The sequence below is a fragment of the Ipomoea nil genome, unplaced genomic scaffold, assembly GCF_001879475.1.
Source record: "Ipomoea nil cultivar Tokyo-kokei standard unplaced genomic scaffold, Asagao_1.1 scaffold2036, whole genome shotgun sequence".
Taxonomy (NCBI): Eukaryota; Viridiplantae; Streptophyta; class Magnoliopsida; order Solanales; family Convolvulaceae; genus Ipomoea; species Ipomoea nil.
Genome location: NW_017618464.1, coordinates 6395381 through 6418007, shown reverse-complemented (window position 1 = coordinate 6418007; position 22627 = coordinate 6395381). Strand labels below are relative to the sequence as shown.

Here is a 22627-nt window from a genome sequence, read left to right as displayed (position 1 = left end):
CTCACATTAAGTACACACTCACGCACATTAAGCACACAACTCACGCACCTTAGGCACAAGACTCACGCACCTTAAGTACAAAACTCACGCACATAAAGTACTACACACACACGCACACACATTAAGCAGAAACCTCACACAACTTAAGTACAAGAATCACGCACATTAAGTACAAAACTCAAGTACATTAATCACCCGCATAACCGCACGGGAAGCATTCACCTGCACTGGAACTTAAACATATATATATATATATATATATATATATATATATATATATATATATATATATATGTATGTATGTATGTATGTATGTATGTATGTATGTATGTATGTAATACTCGACGAATTATAAAATTAGATTTAGATATTATAATCACAATTTTTTTGAGCACTACTGACTTTGTTTACAATATAGTATTTGTTCATAACTACTTTCTCAACATATGAAGCACAAAGAGTTAATACCGCCCCAACTAGGGATTGAACCTGAGCCACTTCGTGTCACTATCATTGGCATAATCACAATCTTTTTTTTTTTTTTGAAAACGGCATAATCACAATGTAATAACAAGCTTTTTCGGTTTCTTTTGAAATATTTGGACAATATAATTAGATTATAGATATAGTTATTACAAATTACAAAATTTAATTATTTAAAAGCATATAATACTTGTGAATTAAGAATGAAACAAATAAATAAATAAAAGAAGACAAATTATGCGTGCTACCATCGGTAAGGATAACATTGTCTTCTTCTTCCAACCCAGTCCTAAACCAATTTAAATAGAGGAGATTCATACAAGGGAAAACCTGCAAAACTACTTGAGCCCTCTCTCTCTCTCTCTCCAATTGATCTCTACTTGATCATTCTCATCGCTCAAACTCTCTCCATTCTCTGTTCAACCTTTTTTAATTTTTTCCGGTTGCTTTCTTCAAAACTAGTATATCTTTCTCATTTGTGAATGTTTAATTATGTTATTGTTTCTTGTTTTCCCTCTTCATTCTATCAGGTGCAGGCTAACAGTGGAGAACCTCAAAAAGAAAAATTTGCGTTGGAAATGAAGTTGGCAGGTGTTATGAAGCTGGAGCATGAGATTGTTGCTAGGCAGTGAATGAATGTGCCTGTGAGCTGTGCCTTTTGGGAAGCTTTGTTAGTTTATATTTATTTTTCTGATAGATCATATGAGAATTTAGGGTTCACCATTTCTTGCCTTATATGTAAACTTTATTGTTATGTAGTTACTTTTTGGATCTTTGATGGTGAGAAATGGAATTTTGATGGATACATATGGAAGGCTTCTCTTATATTTTATCTGCAATCCATTATTTATTTTAAGCTACGAACTTATTTTGGGACAGGACCGGTTTTTAGATTTTTGTGACTCCGTTCTGGTAAATAAATTTTATCCGTTCATTGCACGTGCATTGCACGCGCACATGGATAATTGATCAATTATTTGCTCAAATTAAAGCAAGAAAATATAATTGATACAACCCATTTCAGCAATTCCACGCACGTGTGAAAATACTAATTAAGAATGAAAAAAAAAAAAAGAGACAAATTATGCGTGCTACCATCGGTGAGAATAACATTGTCATTGTATTCTTATTCTTCCCCAACCCCAGTCCTAAACAAATTTAAATAGAGGAGAATCCAAAACAGAAGCTAAACTACTTAGAGCTCTCTCTCTTCCTCAGGTTGCAAACAGCTAGAGGAGAATCCAAAACAGAAGAAGGAAAAACTTGCGTTGGAAATGAAGTTGGGAGATGTTATGAAGCTAGAGCATGAGATTGTTGATTGGAAGTGAATGAATGTTATCCTTTATGTTTTTTAATGTTATCCTTTCTTGAATTCGAGCAAATAAGTGATCAATTACCCGTGCAATTTGCGTGCAATGTGGGTGCGATGCACGAATAAATTTTTTTTATTATATATTTAGATAATAAAATTAAAGATAAAATTATAAATCATTCTAATGTTGAACCAACCTCGGACCCCATGAATACATAACATTTTGAGTGCATGTTTTTAGGGTGTATCCTATCATTAATTATATTGACTATGAAAAACGTACTGCATGAGCTTTCCATCAAGTTGAAAGGGAATTCATCATTGTAAGTGAAACACAACAATCCATTTCTCAATATAACAATATAATTCTTTTTATTTTTTTATTTTTTTATTTTTATATGCAGCATTGGTGCTTGCGGGCTGAAATCTGGTTGCACCCACTTGATTCATGCCATTGTGAACAAATATATGAAAGAGTAAGAAAGCTTTTCCACCTTAAAATTTTATATATATATATATATATATATATACACACACACATATATAGTCGAGTTCAGGTGCGGCGAGACCCTCCCGTGCGGTCGTGCGACGATTTTCAGAATACACCAATAGTTAAGCAAAATATACACCATCAACGTTAGGAAATGCACTACAAAAACACACACAAATTAGGTACGCATCACCAAAAACATACCATTAGGTATGACTAAAAGCACCACACAGTGTTCGGAAATACACCATTAGTGGTAGGGAGTTATACGATGTATTTTTTTGGGTATATTGTGTATTTTTGCATTTCATTGTTGTGTGTTTCTCTTACACTATTGGTTCATATTGTTTACATTGTTGGTGTATTCTGAAAACCGTCGCACGACCACACGAGAGGCCATTCCTCGCGGCGGCCTCCCACCGCCTAGCGCCTAGGCGCCGATTAATCGGCGCCTAGGCGCAATTTTTGGAACCTTGCCCAAGACCACTTTTTGTGGAGATAATTCAAATTGATTTTTTGTTTCTTTTAAAAGTCCTAAGTTTAGAAATCCAGAAAAAAATTAAAAACCCATACGATATATACATTCATATATTTAAATTTTTATTTATGGCTCAAATGATTTTTTTTTTTTAAATTCTGAAGTTCAATAATTGACCCACGACCCGCAGCATTTGTTTTCTTCATCCCTTCTCGCTTCTGCCATTTCTTTGAAGCATTTGAGAAGATAGAAAAGTACACTCCACAATCTCTACCTATAGAAGGTGGTTCCTTAATGTCTGGCTCCATTTTTTCTATCACTTTCCATGATTCTTCTCTTTTGTTTACTTTTTTTTTTTTTTTTTTTTTTTAGGTGTGATTGTTAGAGCCTCCTCAACATTCTACCGTCTTTTGTCTCCTCCCCTGCCATGGCCATGAAAATACACAAATGGTAGGACAAATTGCTGCAGTTTACGCTCACATGGATTTGATTTGGGGTGTTTAATTATAAAGTTATAAATTATATACTGTATAAACTTTATAACTTAATAATATTATAATTACAAAATAAAAATATTATAATTCGCTGGTCAAATCCGCTAACTGCTGATTTTACCCTTAGCTTATTTTACATGTTAATCTAAACAGCTAATTTTTTCAAATATTTTTTTACCAACCGTTGATATAATTCGCTAGTCAAATCCGCTAACTGCTGATTTTACCCTTAGCTTATTTTACATGTTAATCTAAACAGCTAATTTTTTCAAATATTTTTTTACCAACCGTTGATATAATTTGCTGGTCAAATCCGCTAACTGCTGATTTTCAAACAAGGACATTGCGAGGTAGTTCTCACTTTTTGTTGTGTGGTTTGAATACTCTCTTTGTCAACAAATCCCTCAAGTAGTTAATATGATTGACTTTATTAATTATATTTTTTTAATTTTTCATGGTATTAATAAAATACTTGGTAAATAAATATATAGCATTATTTTGTATTATAACTTTGATATTTAGTTAAAAATAGTGCACAAAAAAGATAATAGACAAAGACAATATAACTAATAAAATCATTTATCTTAATTAATTTTGATAATGAATTTTTTTTAATAAAGATATTGTAGGGATAATGTAGCGAATATAATCAATGGATGAAATTGAATGTAAAGAATTTTTATATTGGAGAAAAATAAAGACAATATAACTAATGAAATTATTTATCTTATTTAATATATTGATATATTGATAATGAATAATTTTTTTTTGAATAAAGACATTGTAGACACATAATTCTAAATTAAAGAAATGCATATGTATTATTTTTTGTTGTAGCTACTAAATTATTATTTAATTTAATACGAGTAAAATAGAATACTAATTATGTCAAATTTGATTGGGATGAGGTTCGAACCTAAGACCTTTCTTATTAAAATCAATGAGTAAGTTAACGGTGAACTAACAGAAATTAACGGAAAAGATAATATTTAACGGAAAATCATATTCATTAAGGATAAATTAGGAAATCTTAAGGAAAAATTAAAATCTGATCAATCTGAGCCATTCATTTGATTAAAAAATTTGACCGCCATTTTTTCTACCCATTATAAGCCTAACTCTCTTGGGCTCTTATTAGTATAGTAGAAGTAGATAGTAGATATATATATCTTTGAAATAAGGTCTAAACTGAACATAAACAAAAATATAATTAAGTTACTGAACAAAAAAAAAATGTAATTAAGTTACTGAACAAAAAAAAAATGTAATTAAGTCACTAATTTCTCAAATATATACAATTTTACCTAATAGCAAGTTATTACCCATTTTATCAAGTTACCTACTTATATAGATCATGAGTTGTTATTTTTAATAACTTTTAAAAATTAAAATTAAAAAATTAATACAATTAAAAAACGTGTTGGGTTGGCTGCTGGCCACCCCTTCCCCTACTCCTTCGTCTTCGATTGACAAAGAGAGAGGCGACAAAGAGCTTGTCTTCATCGCTGACTAGAGACGAAGGAGTGGGGAAGGGGTGGTCGGCGGCCACCCCAACGTTTTTTTTTTTAAATTTAAAATTTATTATTAAAAATTATTAAAATACCAACTCATCATCCACGTAAGCAAGTAACCTTATAAAATGGATGGTAACTTGCTATCATGTGAAATTGCATACATTTAGAGTGTTCAGTGACTTAATTGTATTTTTTTTCGTTCAGTAGCTTAATTGCAGGTTACATGCTCAATTTGAACCTTATTCCTATACTAGTTTTTTACACGCATTGCGCGATTGGGATAATGCCCAATGTTTTTTTTTTTTTTTTTTTAAATAAGTACTTTAAAGTATATCAAGGCAAAATTATATATATTGGAATTGTTCATGCATAGATAATTGAAGGTTAAATTTGCGTATTTAAATAGACAATTCTAAGTTTACAAATGCAAGATAATATAGTCAAGATTGATTATAATTTTCAATAAAATAATTGTATAGGTATGGTTGAAACCAAATACGGGACATAAGAGAGAGCAAATAAAAATTATGGCATAAAATATTAAATATATACTAATATTGAAGAGCTAACTGCTGATTACCAAACAAGGACATTGCGAGATAGTTTCTCACTTCAATTTGTTGTATGATTTGTATACTCTTTTTGTCAATAAATCCTCCAAGTAGCTAATATGATTGACTTAATTATATATTTTTTATTTTTTTAAAACAATAATAATAATAATAATAATAATAATAATAATAATAATAATAATAATAATAATAATAATAATTATTATTATTATTATTATTATTATTATTATTATTATTATTAAATATATGTATACCCTTAGATCATTTTACATGTTAATCTAAACAACTAATTTTTTCAAATATCTTTTTACCAACCGCTGATATAATTCGCTAGTCAAATTCACTAATATAATCCCCTAACGCTAACCGCTAACTGCTAATTGTCAAACAAGGACATTGCGAGATAGTTCTCACTTCAATTTGTTGTGTGATTTGAATACTCTCTTTGTGAACAAATCCCTCAAATAGTTAATATGATTGGCTTTATTAATTATATTTTTTTAATTTTTCATGGTATTAATAAAATAATTGGTAAATAAATATATAACATTATTTTGTATTATAACTTTGATATTTAATTAAAAAATAGTGCACAAAAAAGATAATAGACAATGTAGTGAATATAATCAATTGATGAATTTGAATGTAAAGAATTTTTACATTGGACAAATATAAAGACAATATAACTAATAAAATTATTTATCTTAATTAATTTATTGATAATGAATAATTTTTTTTTAATAAAGACATTGTCGAGATAATGTAGCGAATATAATCAATTGATGAATGTGAATGTAAAGAATTTTTATATTGGAGAAAAATAAATACAATATAACTAATGAAATTATTTCTCTTATTTAATTTATTGATAATGAATAATTTTTTTTTGAATAAAGACAGTGTAGACCCATAATTCTAAATTAAAGAAATGCATATGTATTATTTTTTCTTGTAGCTACTAAATTATTGTTTAATTTAATAAGAGTAAAATAGAATACTAATTATGCCAACTTTGATTGGGATGAAGTTTGAACCTAAGACCTTTCTTATTGAAATCAATGAGTAAGTTAACGGTTAACTAACATAAATTAACGGAAAAGATAATATTTAATGGAAAACTTAACGGATAATCATATTCATTAAGGATAAATTAGGAAATCTTAAGAAAAAATTAAAATCTGATCAATCTGAGCCATTCATTTGATTAAAAAATTTGACAGCCATTTTTTCTACCCATTATAGGCCAAACTCTCTTGGGCTCTTATTAGTATAGTAGATCTTTTATTTAAGCCTCATAAAAAAGTGGTTACTTATTCTTTAAAAAAAAAAAAAAGTGGTTACTTGTTCCATTTTATGACCCTCTTGATTCTATTTAAGCACCAATAATTACACGATCTTACATGATGTTTGGTTGGAGGGAATTTAAATTCCATTCGCACCTAATGTCAAAGGTCACTAAATTCCTTTGTTTGGTTGGAATGAATTGCAATTTCCTCATTTTCATGAAATTAAAAAAATATCATGCCTCCCTTGGGATTTTAATTCCATGGATTTTAGGAAGAAAAACCGATAATGATGAGACAAAATTACCCTCCCTTTTTTAACCTAAAATTGATGCCTGACAACAACAATGGGCATTTTAGACTTTATACTACTTATTCCATTTCAATTCTCATGTATACCAAACATTGGAATTGAAATTCCCAGTAATTTTATTCTTGTAAACCAAACACTGGAATTTAAATTCCACTTTATTCCCAGTAATTCATGGAATTGCAATTCATTTCCCACGTAATTCCCTCTCTCCAACCAAACGCCCTGTTAGTGTACAAGTACAAGTAGGCTATGGCTTTAAAAGCAAGAGTTCATCTCACAACACTTTAAATTTAATAAAATATGCACTTGTAAGAAACTCTCATTACCAAGACCTTGTGGTCTAATGACACCTGGATTGAACTCCTATATGGGAGGTTATGAGTTCAAGCCTCAGAAGAAAAAAAAAAAAAAGAAGCTCTTTTTATTTTATGCTATAAATTAAATTTCCTTAAGAAGATCCGCAGTACGAAAAACATCCCATTTATAAAAATCATTCTTTTAAGTTATTTCAGACTTCTTTAACGGTGTCGAGCCATAAAACACACTAAGCGAGATTACAGGTATCACTAGATGCAAGAGTTAGGACAAAACCATATTATTTGCCATTTGCCATGCCACATAGTTAGGTGACGTCCACTGAGGCTTGAACTCACAACTTTCCAAATGGAAGTCCAACCTGAGTATCATTAGACCACATAGTCTTAGTTCAATAAATGACTTAATGTATGAAGAATACTATGCAAGTATAATATAAGAAAATAAAATTATGTATTTGATTATTTTCTATTACTAGTAATTGGCACGTACGATGCACAAACTATTATTAATTTAACAAATTTATCAATTAAATTTTTGACATCATCTGAATTTGTAAAGAAAGTAATGGTTGTGGAAACAGAAAAATATACTTGAGTTCTTGAGCTCAGAATTAGTTTGATTAAAAATGTAAGTATAACTATACAATTTAATATTTAATATTTTAAAGTTTAATTATGCTATTATTATGTTAATTTTAAAGTTTATTGTTACTTGTATTATTATTTTGAATTTGATTTTCTTTTGAAAGGAATTTGAATTTGAAATAATTACTTTAATTATATAACTAATGTATTTAAATAAAACTTGTAAATAAAATAACAGGCGATATTTGTCGAAAATCTCCACCAAAAACTTATTCATTTGAAAAAGATTATTTATGTAAGAATTATATTTATTTTATATCTAATTCTCTTTATATATGTGGAGTCAAATTAATTATAATTGAGGTTTAAATGAATATATACACAAATTATATTAAATATAAAACTTTACCAATAAATTTGAACACAATAAACTTTTTTCCATACTTCATTATGCTTTAATATATATAGAGATAGAGATAGAGCTATAATAATAAAATATACGGAGTAATTTATAAAATTTAATACACATAATAACTTCAAAAAAATATGTATAAATACATCTACCCACATAATTAATACATTCATACTTGCTAATCTTGTTTCTATCAAAATACATTCACACTTTAAATGAAAAATTTTGTGGTTAGATTCTGCTTTATTATATATATATATATATATATATATATATATATATATATATATATATGTATGTATGTATGTATATGTATATATATATATATATGTATATACATATATATACATATACATATACATATACATATATATATATATATATATATATATATATATAATATATATATATATATATATATATATATATATATATAAAGATAAAGATATTAGTTATAATTTTTGGCATAATGGTAGACATTTTATATTGACAATTAATATTAGAGCATATTTTATAAGAAAATTAATTAGCTCTGCTTAATCGATAAAAATATCTACTCGGATTTACTTATGCTATTCCCCATGGATTTACTTATGCTATTCCCCATGTTGCTAGGTAATTAACATTCTTTTTGGGTATTTATTTAGAGTTAATTTCACATGAGGTTCCTTGTCTTTGATGGTAATCTCAAATTTAGTCTCAGGCTATCGTTTTTGTCATTTAACATCCAGATTATCGTTTTTGCCTAAACTTTTATAAAATGCTAAGTATTATTACTCTGGGCACATGCTCTATTTTATTATAGGAAAAATGAAAAGAGAAAATGGAATACAAAATAGAGTAAGTGGAGTATAACTCATACCAATTATATTTAAAATTTTAAAAATTAAGAATTTAATATGAAATTTTGTGTATTATGAAAATTAGTTCTAATTATATTATCCAACTTAGAAAAAAAAATTGGCGAGACGGTCGAGTTTGACCTTGGACCAGTATCCGTACACGGCGGAGTTGAAGGCAGGGGGGAAACCGTGGTCCGCGGCAGATTGGCGAACCATGGCTCATTCCGTTGGAGGGGAGGGAGAGGGTGGTTGGGGGTGTGAAGGGGACTGTGATGGGGGCGGGTTTGGGTGGTGAGGGGGCGGGTTAGCCGAATGGTGAGCGGGAGGGTGAGGGGGTGGGGGTGACTGCAGTTTCGAAGAAAAGGAGGGGGTGGACGGTGATGTGATAATGTCTGAAGTGCCAAAAAACGGGTTTACGGCGAGTCCTGTCGATCAGGCCCGCCCTTCGTCATGAGTACGATAAGTTAGAACTGCCGTGGATTGGGCAATACACGGACAGTTCGAGAAATAGTGGACCTTGTGTGCTGAAAGAGGCCCGAGTTCGTCTACTTGATGGAAACGAAGGTAGGACGAACGCATGCGGAAAGGTTGCGAGTAAAGATTGGTTTTGAAGGCTTGTTCTATGTGGACAGTGTAGGTGTAGCAGGTGGCTTGGCACTGCTATGGAGGAAAAATAATACTGCTAGGTTATTAAGCTACTCGAAGAATCATGTGGATATTGAGGTAGCAATAAGGAGGGAGGTATGGCGTATGACGTGCTTTTATGGGTTCCCCCAGAGAAATAGACGAGGGGAGGCCTGACAACTGTTGAGTGGTTTGAAGGATAAGTCGGCGCTGCCATGGGTAGTATAGTAGGGGATTTTAATGATCTCTTGCACCAGCAGGAGAAGAGAGGGGGGAATCCACACCTGGATCGTCTCTTGCGGGGTTTTGGGGAGACTTTGGATAATTGTGGTCTGATCCAATTGCCGATGAGAGGGCATCAATTTACATGGGAGAAAGGGAAAGGTACGGATCGATGGATAGAGGAAGATTAGATAAGGTATTTGTAATAATGCCTTGGACCGACATGCATGGGAGGCTTGGGTTGAGAATATCCAGACTCGCAGCTCGGATCACTCGGCTTTCTTTCTGAGTAATAATGCAATGGTACGCAGGCAAGTGAGACCGAGGGGATTTAGGTTTGAGATGGCCTGGATTCATGATGATGGTTGCAGGGAAGTGGTTGAATTTGCCTGGCAGATTGGAAGGGACAGGGGTTTGTTGAATTGTCAACAATATTGTGGTGGTAGGCTTATGCGGTGGGGTGGGGAAACTGGAGTAAATTTGGGGACCGCATAAAGGGGTTGAGACGCGAGCAGGATGCGCTGCGACACTGAATAGACTCGGCTGCTCTGGCTGAGTTTCGACGGCTTGAAGCCATGTAGACTTAGGTAGAGGTCCAGGAGGATGTGTTTTGGAGACAGCGGGCTAAACAACACTGGCTCCGTGGTGCGGATGCGAACACGAAATTTTACCACAGGTATGCCTCTGCTCGTAAGCATAAAAATTATCTTTCTAGATTAAAGAATGATGCTGGTGATTGGGTGGAAGGGGATGATATGAAGAGAGTTATTTTGGATTATTATGATGCTATTTTTGCCTCTTCTGATTCTGTGTGTGAGGATCCCATGTTTGATGAGTTTATTCCCCGTGTGACTAATGATCAAAATAATGCTTTATTACGTCCCTATGAGTCTGATGAGGTTAAGAGTGCATTATTTGCGATGTTCCCTGATAAGGCACCGGGGCCGAATGGTTTGAACCCGGGGTTCTATCAGCAGTTTTGGGATATAGTAGGAAGGGATCTTTCTGCGTTTATCGTAGACTGTTTGAATACTGGCATCTTCCTCGATGGGTTGAACGATACTAATGTAATTTTAATCCCCAAAAAAAATGTGCCTGAGACTGTAGCTGATATGAGGCCAATTGCTTTAAGTAATGTGTTGTATAGAATTATGGCAAAGGTAATAGCTAACAGGATGAAACCACTGATGGGGGACATTATCTCTGAATCTCAGAGTGCTTTTATCCCTGGTAGATTAATTACTAATAATATTCTTATAGCTACGGAAGTGGGACATTACTTGAATAGAAAGCAGTGTGGCCCGACAGGGTGGGGGGCTTTAAAGTTAGACATGGCTAAAGCGTATGATAGAATGGAATGGCGATTCCTGCAGAGAATGTTGGAGGTTATGGGGTTTGATGAGAGATGGAATAATCTGATCATGCATTGTGTTACTACACTTCAGTATAATATTTTGGTTAATGGTGCTAACAGTGGCAGGTTGGTACCGTCCCGCGCCATTCAGTATATGGTGATCCGCTTTCCCCATATTTATTCATTATTTGTGCAGAAGGATTGTCTATGTTATTGCAGAAAGCTCAGATAACTGGCTCTATACATGGATGTAGGGTGGCGCGGGGTGCCCCCCGGTTTCACATTTGTTTTTTTACAAATGACAGCCTGTTATTCTTTAAGGCAAATAATCAGGAGGCAACTGTGGTTAAGGAGTGCCTACAACGATATGAGGAGCTGTCGGGGCAAAAGGTTAACTATCATAAATCCAATATCTATTTCAGTAAGAACAGCAGGGGGACATGGATGTAGTCGCTGCGTGTTTGCAGGTGGACCAAGCACCCAACTTTGGGAAATATTTGGGGCTGCCCTCTTTTATTGGTAGGAATAAGAGAATGGTGTTCTATTATATAGAGGATAGAATAAAACAAAGAATTGGCTCGTGGAATAAGAAGATACTATCGCAGGCAGGCAAGGAGATCCTATTAAAGAGTGTGGCGCAGTCAATGCCAACTTTTTCAATGGGTGTTTTCTTACTACCTGACACGGTCTGTTTTTCAATTCAGAGGACTATGAACAGATATTGGTGGGGAAATGGGGGAGAAAGGGGAATTCACTGGAAAGCCTGGGATAAATTATGTATCCCTAAGAAGTTTGGTGGTTTGGGATTTAAGGACCTCAGGAACTTTAATTTGGTAATGTTAAGGAAGCAGGCATGACACTTTCTTACAAAACCCACCTCCCTGGTTGCATCGATTTATAAAGCCCGATATTACCCTGCTACCTCGTTTATTGATGCTAAAGTGGGCAGTAGTCCAAGTTATGCTTGGAGAAGTATTATGGCTGCTCATGACATGGTTGTTGCAGGAGTACGTAGACGGATTGGGGATGGTCAAACAACATTGATTTTGGGATACCCGTGGTTGCCAGATGATCCTAGTCCTCTCATTCAAACTGAAATGCCTGAGGAACTAAGACATGCGAAAGTGGCAGGCTTAATTGATGAGCAGACTAATATGTGGGATCCATATATATTATCTGATTTATTTATTCCTGAGGATGTCAATCGTATACTCAGGATTCCTGTAAGCCCTGGTTATGGTGACTCGTGGTATTGGCTTGGGGACCCAAATGGAATTTATTCAGTGAAGAATGCCTACAGAAATATTATGGGTAATTATGAGCATATGCCAGGAGTGTTTGATAAGTGGACTAATATATGAAAAATGAAGGTGCCACCAAAGTGGAGGACTTTCCTGTGGAGAGCAATTTGTGATATCCTCCTTACCACTGCTAATTTAATTATTAAAAGGGTGGATATTGATCCTATATGCCAGAAGTGTGATTTAATGAATGAGGATGTTATGCATGCACTTGTTAATTGTGATTATTCTAAACTTGTTTGGAATATTACAGGCCTACCTATCACAAATATTATTACCGATTCTTTCCCCGCCTGGCTAACAGCTGCGCTTGCAATTTTGACAGAGGAACAGAGTGGTACCTTGGTGGCGGTTCTTTATCACTTATGGCAGAGTCGCAACTCAGCCGTGTGGGATAAATCTTTACCTCATCCCGCCGGCCTGTGGAGGAGAGCATCCGCGGCAATGGGTTCATACCGCCACGCCAATCACCGTCCCGCGCTGCCGGCACCGCACGGACCGGAGCATGCCCATCACGCCAGGCCACGGTGCTTTGTAGACGCAAGCTTCCGTCACGCTACGGGGGAGGCGTCCTATGGAGTGGTCCTACTCTCGCCGGATGGATCGTTCATAGCGGCGCGAAACAGAATTCTACCAATTTGCTTCTCACCTTTTATGGCGGAGGCCATGGCTTGTAAGGAGGCTCTATCATGTCTGATCGAAAGGAATACGGTTGATGTGGATCTACTCACGGATTGTTTGCAACTACGGAATGTTGTGCGCCAGGGGTCAACAACTGTTATGTCATATGCTGGACTCGCAGTCGACCATTGTAGGTCGCTGATGGCTTCATTTACTTATTGTTCGTTAAGTTATGTTTCTAGGCAGTTTAATTTACATGCACATGCTTTAGCTTCGTTAGCTATTACTCAGGATCAGGTTATGACGTGGGATTTAATCCCACCTGACTCTATTGCAGCTTTGCTTCATTAATACAATCATTTATTGGTTGGCTTTCAAAAAACTTAGAAAAAAATTGATGTTGGTTATTATTAGTTGTTATCTTTATCTTTATCTTTATTATTATTATTATTATTATTATTATTATTATTATTATTATTATTATTATTATATTATATTATTATTATTATTATTATTATTATTATTATTATTATTATTATTATTATTATTATATATTAAAGCAAAATGATTGGCAAAAAAGTTTTCCCTCCAAAGTGTGAAAGCAATAATAATAATAATAATAATAATAATAATAATAATAATAATAATAATAATAATAACAATAACAATAACAATAACAATAACAATAACAATAACAGCAACAACAACAACAATAACAATAACAACAACAACAACAACAACAACAATAATAATAATAATACTTACCTTAATAATACTAATTATTCTTATAGAAAGAAAATTAGTATTACTTACCTTAATAATACTAATTATTCTTATTAAATCATCTCCATAATTATGACACTCCTAAACTTTGTCTAATAATTATTTAATAATAATAATAATTACTTACTAATAATAATAATAATAATAATAATAATAATAAACAAAATAAGTACTTACCTTAATAATACTTATTGTTCTTATTAAACACTATCCATAATTCAGGCTGGCATTACCCCAGCAAACTTGCCCATTGCAAGATGACATGGAAAGTGCCAGCTATGTTTTTTTTTTTTTTTAATAGTGAGTTGGATTGCAAGTTTGCTATGCTTGCAAACTTGCAACCGTATTTTTTTTTTGTTTTTTATATTTTTATTTTGTTTGTTTTATTTAGTTTTTATTTTGTAGGACTTTTTTTATTTTGTTTGTTTAGTGTGTTTTGTTGCCGTATTAAGTTTTTTTTTTTTTTAATATGTAATAATTTTTTTAATAAAATAATATATTAAAAGAATACATAACATTTCATTGATTTAGAAATACAATGCATACAAATTAATTTCATCATACGTGTCTAAAAATTATATTGATATACATACATTTTTTTTGAAAGATTGATGTACATACATTCATTAATATAGGTAAATGAATTCAATAATACATACATTTAGTTTTTCCATTAATACATACATACATAATTAGTTATTTTCAAATTTGTTATATTTAATATTTAAATATAATTTATATATTGATATAAATTAATAATGTTGAAGACAAAATAATATTTATTAAGAAAAAAATATTAATTTTTTAAAGTGATGTGAAATTGGAGCCCACTTTTGAAGGTTGATTGGATTTGCAGGGATGTAGTGTGAATAGTAGATGATTTGTAAATGAGATGATGTGGAAGTGAGACCCATTTTTGAGAGTGGGAAATATTTGCACAGGGAAAAGTTCAGCCCTAAACTTTGTCTAATAATTACTTAATAATAATAATAATTACTTACAATAATAATAATAAACAAAATAAGTACTTACCTTAATAATACTTATTATTCTTATTAAACCTTCTTCATAATTCTGACAATCCTAAACTTTGTCTAATAATTATTTATTATTTAATAATAATAATAATAATAATAATAATAATAGTAAAATAAAAATAATAACTACAATGTAATAGAGCCAGTAGCTTTTTAAAAAAAAAATAAAAATAATAATAATAATTGGTAAAATGAGATTAACAATATGAATACATTTATTGTGTTTACATTTATTGGTAAAGTTTTATATCAAATCATTACTTTCTAATATAATTTTACTTTTATTACATCATCATTATTATTATATTGAATATTAAATTAAATATATTATTACGCCCTAATAATATATATGTGTAAGTTATATACGTTGCAACTCTAATAAATAAATATACTATAATTTGATTTGAAATTAATTAAAACCAATTAATTAATAATAATTACTTACCAATAATAATAATAATAAACATAATAATTTTTTTTTGTTTTTTTGTTTTTTTTTTTGTTTTTTTTTTGTTTTTTTTTTTTGCCCGGATGGGTAGCTCAACTGGTCATAGAGGTGAAACTTTGGAAGAATGACCAGGGATCGAGTCTTACAAGTAGCAGCGTGGGAGCAACCTCTTAAAGTGAGGGGGGCTCCTTGTGCGCAGTGAGCACCGGTCTAGCCTCTGTGGTTCATGTTCAGTTGAGTCACCATGATTTACATCCTCCCAAATGCTTTGTCGGGCCGGGGTTGGGGTTCAACCTTTTGGAAGAATAAACAAAATAAAATAAGTACTTACCTTAATAATACTTATTATTCTTATTAAACCCTCTCCATAATTCTGACCATCCTAAACTTTGTCTAATAATTATTTATTATTATTTAATAATAATAATAGTAATAATTGGTCAAATGAGACTAGCAATATGAATACATTTATTGTGTTCACATTTATTGGTAAAGTATTATATTAAATCATTACTTCCTAATATAATTTCATTTCTATTACATCATTATTACAATATTATTATTATTATATTAAATATATTATTACGCCCTAATATATATATATATATATATATATATATATATATATATATATATATGTATGTACGTTACATATGTTACAACACTAATAAATATACTATAATTTGATTGGAAATTAATTAAAACCAATTAATTAATAATATTTCATAATTACACTTTCCTTTTTGAAAAATTACTAATAAATATACTATAATTTGATTGGAAATTAATTAAAACTAATTAATTAATAATATTTCATAATTACACTTTCCTTTTTGAAAAATTAATTACACTTTCCTTTTTGAAAAATTATACAAATTTATAATTCTCATATTTTCTACCTATAAATACAAATCATTCTTCCAAGGCTAGGGCCTGGGGGGCTTAACCCCAACCCAATGCGCTGCCGCTGGTATGACTCAATCCCTGGTCATTCTTCTAAAGTTTCACTTGTGTGACCAGTTGAGCTGCACATGCGGGTGTGAGTTTGGAAATCATAATATTTCATTTTGCACTGTTTCCCTCTTCTTCCCGTCCTCTTTGTGGAATCACATCTTGGTGTTGAACTCATGAAAACGTAAGTATTTTTTCACACCTTTCAAGATTATTATTATTATTATTATTATTATTATTATTATTATTATTATTATTATTATTATTATTTGCAATTGTCGCTTGAATTGTTTTTAGAGCTGCTGGATCCAATGGATTGGGCATTGATGGAGACCCTGGTAACATTGGCTACAAAGCTGATTTTGTAATTTTTCGGCAGCAAGGAAGGGCTAATGTTTTTCTTATAGGAAATCAAACTCCTCTTCTCCTCACAGGCAACGAAGCGCTTTGCTGAACCGGAAAGTGATTCATTTTTAGTTTTTTTTTTTTCTCTTTATTCATCTTAGATCATTACAAGATGTATACGAAGAACGAAACGAAACAAAACCTGGTTTCAACACCAAAAACACAGAAGTTAATGATAGAGATCAATGACTAAGTCATGGATTTGAACTATCAAGTATAATTTACTTTTTTTTAAAAAAAAAATTGTGAATCAATATAAATTAGCCAGATTTGTCGAAAGATAAAAGAAATTTAAAGGCGAAAATAACTTAATAAGCTAACTACAATTAATACAAAATTATATAAACAAAAATCATCATCTAGAGAGATTTCAGAGACAAAGTTGAAGAAAAAAAAAGTAAAAAAATCATCAATTTCACAATGAAATTGATATTTTTGACCTTTTATCTTCAACTTTGTCTTTGAAATTTCTATTGAAGTCAATACTTCAATGAAAAATTCACCAAAACCGAGCAAAATCGAATTTCAAATCGAATCAGCTAAAGTCCTGAACTCTATTTAAAATGGAAAAAAAAAAATAAACATATCGCTTTCTGAGAAAAAAAAAACCTGAAAAATAATCAAACTTTAACTTAAAATTGAAAAACAAAATTGCCCCTAAATACCTTGAAAGTATTATATATAGTAATTTTATGTTAATCTCCATTTACATTCTTTCATTAAATTATTATGATAACGACGGTGATTTTGATAATTTTGTAGGATTTTTTGAAACATAGAGTTAGTATGTTGATTTCGAGGCTTAATTTGTATATGCTATTCAAGTTTCTATGCTTTTTCTCATCCCACTTTTCCTTTTTCTAGAGAGAGTAGGAATGTGACAGTGATGAATTCAGAAATATAATATTTCTCCTGTGGATATATTTGTGACAATTTCATTAAATTATAATTAATAAAATATAAAATATAATTAAGGAAATGAAATTATCAAATTAAAAATATATAAACATTTATAAATTTTTGTAAATACATACATATATACACTTATGCACTATATTAACCATACAAAATTTAAATGCTACTTTTTAAATTTCTAAACGTAATTGTTAAATTATAAATCTATCAATATAAATTATAATTTGTGAAATTATATTATAGAATTTTTCTATATACGCATCAATAAATATTATGTGTATATACGATGTATTATATAATCATACAAGGAACCAGGACTATGTGGTCTAATGGTATCCGGGTTGGACTTCCATTTGGAAGATTGTGATTTCGAGCCTCAGTGGATATTGGCTCTTTGTGTTTCAGTAGGTTGAGAAAGTATATGAACAGATACTACATTGTAATAGAGCTAGTAGCATTCAAAAAAAAAATATAATCATACAAGGAAATGTGTCCGATTAGAGTTTAAATTTACCCATACAAAATTTAAAATTTACATTTTTAAAATTAATTTCTAAGTATAATTCTCTTAGTTATTATTCATATTTTTAGAATTATAATATATATATATATATATATATATATATATATATATATATATATGAATTACAATTAGGAATAAATCCACTTAATTATGTAAATTTTTTCTATAAATTTATGTAAATATATACATAATTAAATATTATATTAACCATACAAAATTTAAATGTAAATATTGTACGTTATGAAAATAGATATTTGACCAAATATATAAACATCCAACTATATTATTATATATTGTCCATTTTAATATTTTTTCATTTTTTTTAATTTAAATTCATAATAACAAAAAAAATTTCATGCAACACATGTGTACAACACTAAAAATTCTTATTATCATAACTTAACATAGTCTGTGCATCACACGGGGATCATACTAGTACCATATATGGCAAATGTATAATAACCAAAAAAGTTCAAATCATTATACATTTTAATAATTGCATCACCCTATTTGGTAAAATAGTTAGCATATACGCTAATTTTAACTTATTTGACCATTATTAATTGTTTGATTTGGTTTAAAAATCAATATAAGTGTTTGGTTAATTAGCTTTTTTGTACTCCAAAATGCTAAAGTTCAAAAGCTATTCAAAACAACTTTTTCAATTAACTTTTTGAGAAAAGAAATTATACCAAAACAGCTATCAGCTAACAGCTAATTTACCAAACATCTTTCTACAATCAGCTAATGTTATCAACTAGTTATACCCTCTAATTAAGACAATCAGCTAACAGCTAACATCCATTTACCAAACAGGGCCAAATTTTTATTCTTTTATTTGAATATGAAATCCAATATATATATATATATATATATATATATATATATATATATATATATATTGAAAGGTTCCCGTGCGGTTGATTAATGTGCGTGAGATTTGTACTCAATGTGCGTGAGTGTTGTGTTTAATGTGCATGAGATTTGTACTTAATGTGCGTGAATGTGTAAAATGCAGCAGAAAATATGGATGTCAACTTCTTCCCATCCCCAGTGGCCATTGCCCCCTCCCTGATGATGATGATGCAGAGGCGGGCTATGGTGGTTAAGAATTATGAGAATAATATAACAGAAATTCACACTTAGCTGGTGTGCAAATTTTGATGTGCGTGCGTCATGTATATAAACATTCAACTGCACTGAAGGTAGCTGATAATCCAGAATCCATGGCCAAATTGAAGGAAGAAGTAACAAGAAGTTTGGGCAATAATGTGCGTGAGTTTTCTGTTCTACTTCCTTCTGAGCTTGTAATTCCGAACTACTCACGCACATTAAGCATAAATCTCACGCATATTAAGCACAATACTCAGGCACATTAAGTACAAAACTCACGCATATTAACATTACGCACATTAAGTACAAATTTCAGGCACATTAAGCACAACACTCACGCACATTAAGTATAAACCTCATGCACAATCGCATGGGAAGCCACAAATGCACCTGATCCCTTCCATATATATATATATATATATATATATATATATATATATATATATATATATATAAAATAAAGCTATATGGTTTGGGAAATAATTAATGTTACAATTAATGCCACAACATCCTTTATTATTAAAAAAAAAAACACAATATTTAAAAAATAAAATAGCAATATATTAAATAATCATATAAAAAATATACTTTTGAAAAATAAATAGCTATATATTATATAATCATATAAAAAATGTTTTCAATTAGAGTTTAAATTTACACATACAAAATTTGAAATTTGCTTTCCAAATGTAATTATCTTAGTTATTATTTGTATTGTGAAAATTATAATATAGATGAAATGCAATTAAGAATAAATCAATGTAATTATGTAAATTATCTCTATAAGTTTATTTGAATATACACATAATTAGAGATTATATTAACCATACAAAATTATAATTTTAATTTTAATTTTAATTTTAATTGTAATTTTGTATTCTATAAAAATAATAAATACTTGACCAATGGAAGCTCAAAAATATTATTATATTAAATAATTAAAATATTTTAGTTTTTCTATTTTTTATTTATATTTATAATAACGTAATTTTTTTTCGTGCATAGCGCGGGTGAATTATTAGTGTATATATATATATATATATATATATATATATATATATATTAAAATATTCGACGAATTATAATATTAGATCTAGATATTATAATCACAATTATTCTAAGCACTATTGATTTTGTTTACAATATAGTATCTGTTCATAACTACTTTCTCAACCTATGAAGCACAAAGAGTTAATACCGTCTCAATTAAGGATTGAATTTGAGTCACTTCGTGTCACTATTATTAGCATAATCACAATCTTTTTTTGAAAACGGCATAATCACAATCTAATAACAAGCTTTTTTGGTTTCTTTTGAAATATTTGGAAAATGTAATTAGATTATAGATATAGTTATTACAAATTACAAAATTTAATTATTTAAAAGAATATAATACTTATGAATTAAGAATAAAACAAATAAAAAAAAACATTGTCTTCTTCTTCCCCAACCCAGTCCTAAACCAATATAAATAGAGGAGAATCATTCGAGGGAACACCTGCAAAACTACTTGAGTCCTCTCTCTCTCTCTCCCTCTCCCTCTCTCTCTCCAACTGATCTCTACCGCTTGACGCTATGAACGCTTCACGCAACATTCCTCACTTCGCCCAATCCTCCTCCTCCGGTTTGTCTATTACACTTCATACATTCTCATCGCTCAAACTCTCTCCATTCTCTGTTCAACTTTTTTTTTTTTTAATTTTTTCCGGTTGCTTTCTTCAATTCTCTCTAGGGTCAGGAAAAACGGTAGTGGATCTTCTCAAGCAACAGATGATTGCTCACATTGAACAGCTGGAGCGAGAAGTAACAATTGATCGATTCATTATATTATCAGATATCAGTTTTTTTTGTTTTTTGCTCTTCAATTTTGGTTTATGAATTTGCGGAATTGGATTTTGATTTCTGTTGCGAAATCGAGTGTGGATTCTCATTGATCTTTTGGTGGTGGTGCAGGGCTATGTTGATGAGTATTTCAGGTTGAGCTACGGGCTGAAGGATACTTCACCTGACAAAACATTCTTCATCGATTTGATTTCTACGTTTCTGATGCAGTCTGCTGCCATCTTAGATGATATGACTGATACTCTGTAAGTTCGATCTTCTGCTATGGGAATCCAGTTTAATTTGTTCCATTCCCCTAAAATTAAATTTAAGATAAATTAAATACAGATCGGAGTATAATTAATAATTTCAATAGAAGCAAGTTCTATATATATATACGTAACATTTTGAGTACGTGCATGTTCTTAGGGAGTATCCTATCATTGATTATGACAAACTGCATGAGCTTTCCATCAAGTTAAAAGGGAGTTCATCATGGTAAGTGAAACACAACAATCCATTTCTCAATAATATTTAATTTGGTCCTATACAACAAAAATATAATATATATAATCCATCTCTTTTAATTTGTAAAGTTAATTAATTACTCACACGTGCTTAATTGTATATGCAGCATAGGTGCTTGCCGGCTGAAATCTGGTTGCATCCAAATGATTGAGGCCATTGTCAACAAATATATGAATGTGTAAGAGAGCTTTTCTACTTTAAAATTATATATATATATATATATATATATATATACGGACACAAAAGTAGTATATCTTTCTCATTTGTGAATGTTTAATTATGTTATCATTTCTTATTTTCCCTCTTCATTTTATCAGGTGCAGGCTAACAGTGGACAACCTCAAGAAAGAAAGATTTTCGTTGGAAATGAAGTTGGCGGGTGTTACGAAGCTGGAGCATGAGATTGTTGCTAGGCAGTGATGAATGAATGTGCCTGTGAGCTGTGCCTTTTTGGGAAGCTTTGTTAGTTTATATTTATTTTTCTGATTAGATGAGAAGTTAGGGTTCACCATTTCTTGCTTTATATGTAAGCTTTATTATTATGTAGCTACTTTTTGGATGATGGTGAGAAATGGAATTTTGGATGGATATATATATGGAAGGCTTCCCTTATATTTTATGTGCAATTCTTTAATATATAGGACAAAATGTCAAATTGTCACCCTAAGTCATTTAGATAGCTAGTGTAATTAGATCTCCTAAGTAAAAAAAAAAAAAATTCATTCATAACACAAGACATAAAAAGGAATTACAATACTAGACACATACACATGAAAACGCTTGGATCAATATTAGTTCCCATTCATGAGTTCAAAATTCAAGAGAAATTGCCTTAAAATGATTCAATTCTTAATAAAATCCAAAAACCAAATAGGGAATAATCATG

The 22627-nt window shown here is 30.6% G+C and overlaps 1 protein-coding gene across 1 annotated transcript; it reads left to right on the top strand.

The window, feature by feature from the left end:
• Positions 1-12272: 12272 nt before the first annotated feature.
• On the top strand, positions 12273-13568 carry LOC109147861. Its single transcript, XM_019295519.1, has 2 exons — positions 12273-12606; positions 12850-13568. Exons 1-2 carry the CDS (start codon positions 12273-12275, stop codon positions 13566-13568), a joined length of 1053 nt encoding a protein of 350 aa, XP_019151064.1.
• Positions 13569-22627: the final 9059 nt, after the last annotated feature.